The sequence below is a fragment of the Hipposideros armiger genome, unplaced genomic scaffold (assembly GCF_001890085.2).
Source record: "Hipposideros armiger isolate ML-2016 unplaced genomic scaffold, ASM189008v1 scaffold_76, whole genome shotgun sequence".
NCBI classification, from domain to species: domain Eukaryota; kingdom Metazoa; phylum Chordata; class Mammalia; order Chiroptera; family Hipposideridae; genus Hipposideros; species Hipposideros armiger.
Genome location: NW_017731426.1, coordinates 2,441,553 through 2,451,849, shown reverse-complemented (window position 1 = coordinate 2,451,849; position 10,297 = coordinate 2,441,553). Strand labels below are relative to the sequence as shown.

At 34.5% G+C, this 10,297-nt stretch overlaps 1 protein-coding gene across 4 annotated transcripts in view; it reads right to left on the bottom strand.

The window, feature by feature from the left end:
- The window catches only part of ATF7IP (activating transcription factor 7 interacting protein), a 120,297-nt gene that overhangs the window by 28,115 nt on the left and 81,885 nt on the right, over nucleotides 1–10,297 (bottom strand). For all 4 annotated transcript variants that reach the window (XM_019643285.1, XM_019643286.1, XM_019643288.1 and 1 more), the window contains exons 7-9: nucleotides 8,824–8,903; nucleotides 6,893–6,981; nucleotides 3,908–4,546 (exon numbers count right to left, since the gene is read on the bottom strand). In XM_019643285.1, coding sequence (XP_019498830.1) covers nucleotides 3,908–4,546; nucleotides 6,893–6,981; nucleotides 8,824–8,903 — 808 coding nt within the window. The remainder of the gene's footprint in view (nucleotides 1–3,907; nucleotides 4,547–6,892; nucleotides 6,982–8,823; nucleotides 8,904–10,297) is intronic.

Here is a 10,297-nt window from a genome sequence, read left to right as displayed (position 1 = left end):
TTGCTGTCCTTTTGTTCTTCAGTCTAGTTGTGGAGGATGTTGCTTCACTGGCCCATGTTGGTATTATCATTGCGCTCTTCCCAGCTGAGGCAGTTTGCTCGCCAGCCATTGGACGGCCGCTCACGGCAGCTCTTGGCAGCTCAGGAAAGCTCATGCCAGCTGCTGACCAGCCCCACTGCAGCCTACGCCATTGCCGGTGACTCATGGCAGCCCAGCTCCAGGTCAAGCTGTGGTTCACCATCTTAGCCGTAGCGGGTGCAGCATCACTGATCCTCATGTCGGATCTGAACCGGGGCCCTGCTGCTCAGAGCTGGCGTCCCAAGCCAAATCCTAACCAATAAGCCACTAAACCAGCCCTTCTTCATTCTTACTGTAACATTTTACAGTTTTACTGAATCTTTTTTGTTTTCTTTTACTATATTATCTACTTCAGTTGACTTCCAAGTAAAAAGTTATAAATCAATCTAATAATCAATAAAACTGGCCAGGGTATGAAATCAGAAATTGTACCTCAAAATCCTTCTATCACTTGGGAAATATCTCTATTTCATTATTCTTAAAAGTTATTGTCATTTTTAACCAACACTGCATTTTTCCCAGAATCAGCAAAGGGTTTTGTAGGAGTGCCAGTTAGTAATGCCCCTGAGTAGGTGCTGGGGAATGCTGTATGAAAATTAATGGAATGCAAAACTTTTAAATCATTTTCACAACACCATCTGTCACCCAGATCACTACAAGAGCCTCCTAACTGGTCTAACTCCATTTTTATCCCCTCCAAACCATCATCCCCTCCCTGCAGCCAGTGTTCACGGATGTCACATCCCTCACAGTAAAAAATTCCTTTAACCCTATTTTCTACCATCTTTCTATTTATTATCTCATACTTTTGCAGATGTCCTATATCTTCTGACAGAAATCTGCATATCTTGACATTCATCATATTTATAATTAATTACTTATTTAAGAGCCCAGTTTCCTATTTGATTGTGGGCTTGGTGAGAATATAAACTATTTTGTACATTTCAGTGTATCTTCAGGACGTTATAACAATACAGACATTCAATATTTCATGAATGACTGACATTAGCTATAATTTAATCCCTAAATGTCCATATAGTCTCTGGGATGATTTTTACCTTACCATAAACAGAAAATACTGACCTCCTCAATGAGGATATATGAACTATAATAAAATACATACAAATTCAGACAGTTTAGTTAGACAGCATATATTCTCAATACGTCAATAATACCAATGTAAGTATAGGACTTAAAAAGTTTTAATTATAGATCTAATTCATTTATCACATTAGGGATGTATTAAATTTTGGCTTAAACTTCTACTTTAAGCCAAAATTTGCTATTTGGTTTCAGCTTATGTTCTGGAAAGCCTAAATAGTTAAATGCCTACCTTAATGTCATTTATGGCACCCTGGAACATATGCATGATCAAAGAACTTATCGCCTCATAGGATCTCATTCTAATTAACATTATAAATGACATATAAACAAAGCTTATCATTCACATTCATGGTTAATATCTAATAATTTACTTTCAAATGTATGTAAACATTCTAAATAGAATTTCAATGAAGATCTACTTCATAAAATTTATAAAGTACATAAAAATGTATTAAATAAATATGTTAAAAATATAAAATTTCAAGTGTAAGTATAAACATGTATTATCACAAAAGTAGAATGATGTACTAATTAATGATTATGAAAACAATTTAATATACAAAAATAATTAAAACAGTCAAGTAATTAAACAAATACAAAAGAGGCTGACATGTATTATAAATAACAGAATGCGTTAGCCAGATCACTTTGCGGAAAATATACCCTTTGTGTCAACAAATGTTCATAAATATTTTAAGAGAACAGAATAATAAAATTATAATTCTGAAATTTAGGGTACTAATATTCATAACATTAAACAAAATCTTTTATTTCTTTTTTTTAAGCCCATGGTCTTTCCAGAAGTTCTATATTTAAAAATAGTATGTTTTGGGCAGAGTGGCTCAGTGGTTAAGAGTTGGCTGAAGAGCACAAGCTCTGAGCACCAGGGCCGTGGCATCGATTCCCAGATGGGCCAGTGACGCTGCACCCGAGCTGAGCTGACAACAGGCGGCAGGATGTCTCAGCTGGTGTAACAACAAGATTGCCTGTTCGATGGTGGGCTATGCCCACCTGCAATTAAGACTGAACTCAGCACCTTGAGCTCAGCTGCCGCTCAGATGGCTCAGTGGACAGAGCGTGTGCTCTTAAAACAAGGCTGCTGGTTCGACTCCCACATGGAATGGTGGTTACATTCACCCGCAACTAAGATTGAACACAGCACCTTGAGCGTAGAGGCCACGAGCTGCTAACGGGAAGCCAGATGGCGACTGGCACCCTCCACAATGAAGACTGAAGAACAACTTGGCTGGTCCCCTTCCCCAATTCCCCAACACTGTTCCCCTCCCCCAACTCCCCAATAAAATCTTGAAAAACAAAAAACAAAAAAAGAATATATCTTAACTTGTGACCATTAATTGAAAACAATGTCAACTTCAGATCAATATTTCATAAAGAGGAAAAATTCCAAAATCACATAAAACAATGCTGATGATAAATCATCTTCCACCTGACATATTAAAAAATACTAAGGATCAGAAGAAAAAGAAATAAGAGAAAATTACAGTAACCCTCTAAAATATTGCTCATTCACTCATAGTTAAAAGTAACCATTTTTAGGGTTGCAGACATGAAATAGTGTCTAAGGAATAATATGGTAGCAGATAATGCTAAGAAATATTGTACTATGCGAACATTTAATTTTAAGTACTAATATTAATAACAATTGCATTTTTATATAAAATTGCAGATTTACTCTCACATGCCAGATGTTAATTATGTGAGGGTGATATTCAGATTAGTCCAATATTAATTTTGATTTGCTACTCATTTACTCTCCCAACAACTCTGAAATACCATCACCGTTTTATACAAGAAAATATACTGAGAGGGTAAGTACACTACTAATGGCTATATAAAAAATTTAAAAAAAAACAAGGGTCATATATCTCACTTATAAAAGTAATTTTGTACTTTAGAATCTGTTTCTTCTAGTTCACGGCCACTTACTATATCAATAAGACAGATACTGTAGTAATTTCACTATACACATGATGTCTAGCCATTCTTGCTGTCTTTCCAAAAGCAGTAGGGATAAATGTAAAGTCAGAAATGAAGAATAAGGAAGTTCAAGAATGCATACAAAACGCATGCTTTCTAAGAACAAGGAAGACAAAGTTTAACAGGTTTTAAATACAGGTACAATCAAGCTCTCCTTTTTGCAATACTTTGAAGTCCACAGATATATACAAACATAATCGTATGTCATAGGAGAAAATACACAACAGAAAACAAAAGCAACCAAACATTTTACAGTAAATTAGAGAGGGGAGAACCTATTTGTAAACTGTTCAAACTTGGAAGATGTGAGTGATGAATGCACAAAAAATTTTTCCAAATGTGTAGGGAAGATATGTGGTTTTTATTTTCCTCTTAGAAGCATATATTCATCAGTTAGACCCTTTAAGATAAATTTGTTCTATTCAGATATCTTTGGCAAATGTATAATAAAAGCTTTGCTACAAAGCCTAACTGAAAAATTCACCCAGATTAGGAAAATTCCTAAAGGATAAATTACAAATGCTAACTTCTGACTCATACAAACTCTCTCTCAATTTCCATTTTAACAACATTTCTTATATAACTAAAAATTACTAAAAATAATCTCCAGGATATTCTATTTATTGTTTTTTCCAATAATACTAGCCACTTCCACACACAAACATCTATTATCTACAGGCCATTATCATGCTTGCATTTCTATTATTAAACCTGCATAGTGACTTACCAATTCTTGGGGTAGAAGTGCTGTTCTGTTCTGCAGGTGATGAAGTACTGAAAGCAGAAATTGGAATCTTCATCTGTATAGGACCTCGGTTATTTGATGGACTATAGAGTCCTGATGGGCCCACCGTGGGTAAAGAAGTCCTTGTGGCTTGTACAATAGAGTGTGCTGTTGGAACGGCCTGCACAGCAAGTGTTGTTCCTAAGGGTGCAGCACTGGCAGGAGAGTTCCTTTGAATACTAGAGCTGGGCACAGAAGGGACGTTGTTGGGTTTAGTGGGGTTTGGCAAGGATGGCAAGGATACTGGGTTTTTGGTGAGACCACTCACTGCAGGCGGGCTTTGGACAGAAATGAATTCAACGTTGCCAGATGGTTGATTGGTCACTATAGTCCCTGGATGGCTCTGCAGGAGCTGAGGCTGGGAGGATACCGCAACAGGTACATGCAAAATCACCGGTAAAGGTTGTAAAGAGATTGTAGGTTGGGGATTTCCACTAGGCACCTGAGTAGTAGCAACTACTGTAGCTGTGTTGGGTGCAGGAAGAATTGACGTTGCTGTCAGAGAACCCGAAGTCACTGGAGTCTGCAATTTGGGTTGACTACTGACAACTGTTGGAGGAGTGACAAGATTGGCTGAAGATACTATGGAAAGAAAAAAAAACTTTCAGTTTAAATGGCTATCTTCATTTATCAGCTAGGATAACAAATACAATTTTAATGCATTGCAGTCGATACAGTAAAATCCTTCATAACGAATTTTTTTTTCCAGATTTAAGTTCTTGAAATTCTTAGAATTAAATTTGTAGAAGCATTCATTATTGCATCTATGATTGATACATTATAAAAATATCACATGGCTTATGATTAATATGGAGGACTGCTATCTCATTATCAAAAGTCTCTGAAAATTAATAATCACTTCAGCGTAACTGGAGAAACAACTGAAAACCTGGTAAAATTATATAGATATTTTTGAAAGTAGGTTAAAAACATTATAAATGCTTTAGGACGCTGGCAATATATAAACTCAAATAGAAATACTAGTAAGAGTCATCACTGTTATTGAGTAATAGATAAATTTGGCCATGTATTTATCATTTGGACCATGTGAAACCTGCATCTGTGGATCAAGTTGTATTTAATTGCCTGGGAGAGGAACTAGAGAGAGAAGGCTGCCTGCTGCCTCTACTGACATTATACAATATGGAAAGTAGCAGAGTAAAGGTGGAAGATGAACTAAGAAATAAGGGAGCTGGTACCAAAGACCAGAGAAAATCAAAATGCTGGTAACAGGAGTTTGACAGCAATTTGGGTTCGACTATTGGTATTTATTCTCATTTGAACAGGTTTGAAATAGACGGCCAAGTTTCTTTTTCATTGTTTTGTAGTCTTTCTTCCAAAATCAAAGGCACACTAGAGCAGCAATTCTCAAGGTGTGGTCCAGGGAACACTTGGGAATTACTGAGACCCTTTTGGGCAGCTTGCAATGTCAAAACTATTTTTATAACAATAATAAAACATTATTTGACTTGTTCACCATGTAGGTATTTTCAATGATGAAGTATAATTAATGGTGAGTTAAAACTTCTGATTCCTCAGTACAAAAATCGAGGTAGTGATACCGAACGATCACTGCATTCTTTACCACAATACGTTCACAGTAACAAACAAAATCAGTTTCACTTAAAATGTCCATGATGAAGTATTAAATATTAATTTTGTTAAATCTCAACCATTTAGTACAGGTCTTACTATTCTGTGTGAAGCAATAGGAAGTACACATAAAACATTCCTGCTGCACGCCAATGGAAGATGGCTGGCTCAGGAAAAGTATTTGTATGATGAGTTATAGGCTGAGTTAACAGCCTTTGTCCTGGAAGTCCATTTTTACTTCAAAGGTTAACTTACAGGGATACTATGGCTATTCACACTTGGGAATTTGGTAAATCATTTCTTGAAAATAAACCAAGTGAGGTAGTCATTTCAAATAGAATAACCAACAGTATTTATTGGCAATAATAAAATTTGAGTTTTAAAAACAAAAATTAGAACTTTGAAAAAACTTCTATTTGCCACTGAGAGCACGGCAGCTTCCCAAATCTTTAACGTTTTTCTGAGAAGAAATCAATAGTGAAATAAGTGAATGTAATTTAAAAAAAATTATTAATGAGATGTGTCAACATTTGGAAGATTTAGATAAGTCAGTGAGCATTTCCCAAATGATCAATGATGCTATTAGTATAAGATCCACCCAAGTTCAAGACAGACAAGTGGATTTTAATAAAAAATTTAGAAAAGTTCATTGGTATAGTTTCAGAGTCCACTTTGCAACTAACCTTTAATAAACTACTACCTGACTGTGTCAAAGAAAATATCCACAGTTCTCTAAAAGAGCTAGACCTTTCCTAACTACATATTTGTATGAGGCTCAATTTTCTTCATATACTTCAACCAAAACAACAAATTGCAATAGATTAAATGCAGACATAGATATGAGAATCCAGCTTTTGTAGGCTGTCTTCATGTTTTAAGTGAGACATAATAGAAATTTATAAAAATGTAAGACACTCTTTTCACTACTTAAGCTTTGAAAAGTTATTTTTTATTAAAACGTTATGTGTGTTACAAAACATGGGTTTATTATTTTTAAATGAATAAACATTTAAATTTTTTAATTTTTACTATAGTAAATACAAATTAATATAAACCCACATAAACAAAAGCTCTTTGGAGGAGTCTTAATAAATTTTTAAGATTATACAGGGATATGATAACCAGCAAGTTTGAGAACCACTATAGTAAAGATGTGAATTTCTGTATTTTCATGTATATTTGTAATTCTAATGTATAAAATTTTATACTTAGCCCTCAATTTTAGATCAATATACTCAGTTTCTTAATACATTTCAACCTCAAAAGAATGTGAAAAGAAAACCAAAGCCTTCAATTACTAAGAAAATGTATTTCAGTGTTAAAGGATATTATTACCTGTGTTTACAGGGGTTTGAAAGGACGGCGTTGTACTCTCGCTTACATTTCTTTTGGACTCCAGTAACTGTCTCACTGTGCCTGCATTTCTATGAAACATATATACACACAAATAGTTAGTCACAGATGTGCTGTTCTGAGGAACATCAATTTATGTATAGAGAAAGCAGTGACCCATAGGAAAAAAGGGTGGCTAGACTTGGGTATTGTAGCACTGAGCTGCAAGTGAATATACCGAGGCAAAGGAACGCACAGAACTTCAGAATGCTGGGGTCCATGGCATTAGGGAAGAGTCTTCTTCCTCTTATATTCTAATGTCCTCAATACTTTTACCTAAAAACCAAATGTAGGTCCTAATATCTGCAGGCATTAGTTTTTATCACCCTGACCAAAACATTTCAATTACTTAAGAGAATACTATTTAGTACAAGTAATTAAAGAAATCTGTAATCACCAAAGAAAGCTTTATAATAAACCAGCAAAACCAATATCTACAGATGAACAATTATAACAAAGCAAAAAAGAAGGGAATATACTTAATCCAGTAGACCACTTATCTCTACACAAATAGCTAAGATTCCATTTCAAGATTTGTCTGCTAAATAAAATAAGAACCTTGTATTCTTATTTTAAAACTTAATAGACTTGTTATTTAAAACCTTTGTACACTACCGGTGGAAATGGAAATTGGTGCGGCCACTATAGAAAACAATATGGAGTTTTCCTCAAAAAATTAAAAACAGAACTACGTTATGATCCAGCAATTCCACTTCTGGGTATTTGGTTTTGTTGTTGTTTTTATGCATTAAGGTAATTTATTATTAAAAGTAATAAAGTAATTTTGCACCTAGGAATGAGCCTATTACCTCACTTTTTAGCTTTGTAAAGCTGGTGTTAATAGTGAGTTTGAGACCTTAAGATCCCGGTTTCAGGTATTTCACAATTATTTGAAAGTATTAAATGTTTTCCATATTTTATGTCTTTTAAGAGACCTTTTTAAGTTCCACACAGTGTGAACCAGGCCTTAATAAATAGGAAGCTAATTAACCTTGTAGCTCTGAGGCAATCTCAAATTACACCCCTTGTAATTAAAATGAAATTGTAGTAATTATTTATTGTGTGAAATGTGTCAATATTATTGAAAAGACTTCTCAGCAAAACAGGAAGTTGTTGTGTACAGGACTGTCCTCCATAGCAACTCCTGAAAAGTGTATTTTAACATAGTCCAATCTTATTTTAAATATACTAATGATGTAGGATATTTCTTGTGCCGGGGTCGTGGCCTCGTGGAACTGAAGAATGGAGACACAAACCAGAGAGGTAAAGTTGCAGAAAAGGAGTTTATTAGAAGGAAAAATACATTTCAAAGAAACAGAAGTGGTCCAAAGCAGTAGAGAATGGCTCAAGGGCCATTATTAGAAAAGAAAGTACACTCCAAAGAGTTTGGAGCGGGCTGAGCAAAGGAAGCTCCAAAGGCCCTGGGTATTTATTTGAAGAAAACAAAAATACTAATTAGAAAAGATATATGCATGCCCATTTTCATTGCATTATTTAGATTAGCCAAGATATGGAAACAACCTAAGTGTTCATCTATAGATAAATGGATAAACTTTTACACACACACGAATATTATTTAGCCATAAAAAAAGAATAAAATCCTCCCATTTGCACCAACCTTGAGAGCATTGTGCTAAGTGAAATAAGTCAGACAGAGAAAGATAAATACTATATGATCTCTCTTATATGAGGAATCTAAAAAGAACAAAAAAGTATACAGAGAACAGTAGGATCTGGGGAGTGGGAACTATATTTTGTTTTCTGCTTTTAGTCCAAATAAATTGAACTTAAACAAACAAACAAAAACGAGAGAGGCAGAAAAAAAGGACAAGATAAAAAAACAGCTTGACAAATAGACTGTTTATAATTCTCACCTGTAGGACACATTGTTATTGCTGTTGACATCACCTCCAGACTTTCCCGGTGTTACAGATACAGGTGGGTTTGGTGGATTCTGAGGGAGAAAAAAATACCAAGATTAAAATAGAACCCAATATTCAACAAACCTTTAAAATTTAGACCTTAACTACTTTGTCAATAAATTATCTATTACTTCCATAATGTAGTAGAAAACACTGCCAGTTGAGACAAAAATCTGAATCTGGTAATTACCACTTAAAACAACTGCTTATCATATGAAAGATGAATATAATAATTACTATAACTCAGTTTTTTGAGATGAGTAAATAAAATAAAGAATTTGAAAATGGCTTACATGCTATAAGGGTTCAATAAATATTAACAATAAAAATATAAATAATAAACCAGACATTTAATAAATATCTAGTGAATGCCTAGTATATACTAGGCATAGCAGGCACCAAATTACCATCAGAAACTCAACAAACAATGTACATATTTATTCTTCCCAAGAGGTAGTGGATTACCAATTAGGTGGCAGCTTAGGTCAAATATCAAAATTCTCAAGTCAAAATAATTTTTACGCTTTTTATTTAAAAATGATGACTTGCCACTATGTAACATAATTTCATAAAAATATGTCTCAATTCTAAATTCAAGTATCAACTGATTTCAGTCTTTTCCCCCAAAAAACAGGAAATACAGAAATGAAATTCTAATATCTACATGTTAATTACCATTATTTGGTTCTCCATGTGTGATAACACTATTATTATGTATTTCTTAAATTGAGAAACACAAAGTAACTTCCCTCAAGACTTAATAATAATACATGTTAAACCAAAGGTGGTAAGCGCTTAGGATCACATCAAGCCGACGCCACTGATTAGTCTTCCCTTGTCAACAAGAAATACATCCTGCTGCTTTTTTAGGATAAAAGGATAATTTTAACCAACAAGTACTAGTTACTTATGTAGACTACACAAAATATAGAATTCAGATAAACAGCTCTAAAGGTGCTTAAAGTATGACTGTGGACACAAAAGACATTTTGAACAAATAGGAAAAGTTAAAGTAGCAGTGTAGTGCCAATACAGAAACTTTTTTAAAAAAGTTTTTTGGGTAAAGAAATGTATCTTCAAATAAGCCTTTGAGTAATTGGTATACTCAAAATAGTTAAGATGAAGATAACATTTCAGGAAGAAAAACAGAAAAAGGAGAAGCAAAATAAATAAATACAACTCCCTTAGAACATAGTATACAGCTATCAGTTAGAGTTATCTTAAACACCACAGTGTGGTGACATCAGCAAGACGGCAAGCTAGGAGCCCTATACCCTCCTTCCCTCACAGAGACAATGACTTAACAATATACAGTCCAAATTCTTTTGTGAGAATTCCAGAAACCAGTTGAGAGGTTACAGCACTCCAAGCAAGAGCAAGGCCAAGAAGACGTGCAGCACAGTGGGAAGGGAGGTCTACTGCACTT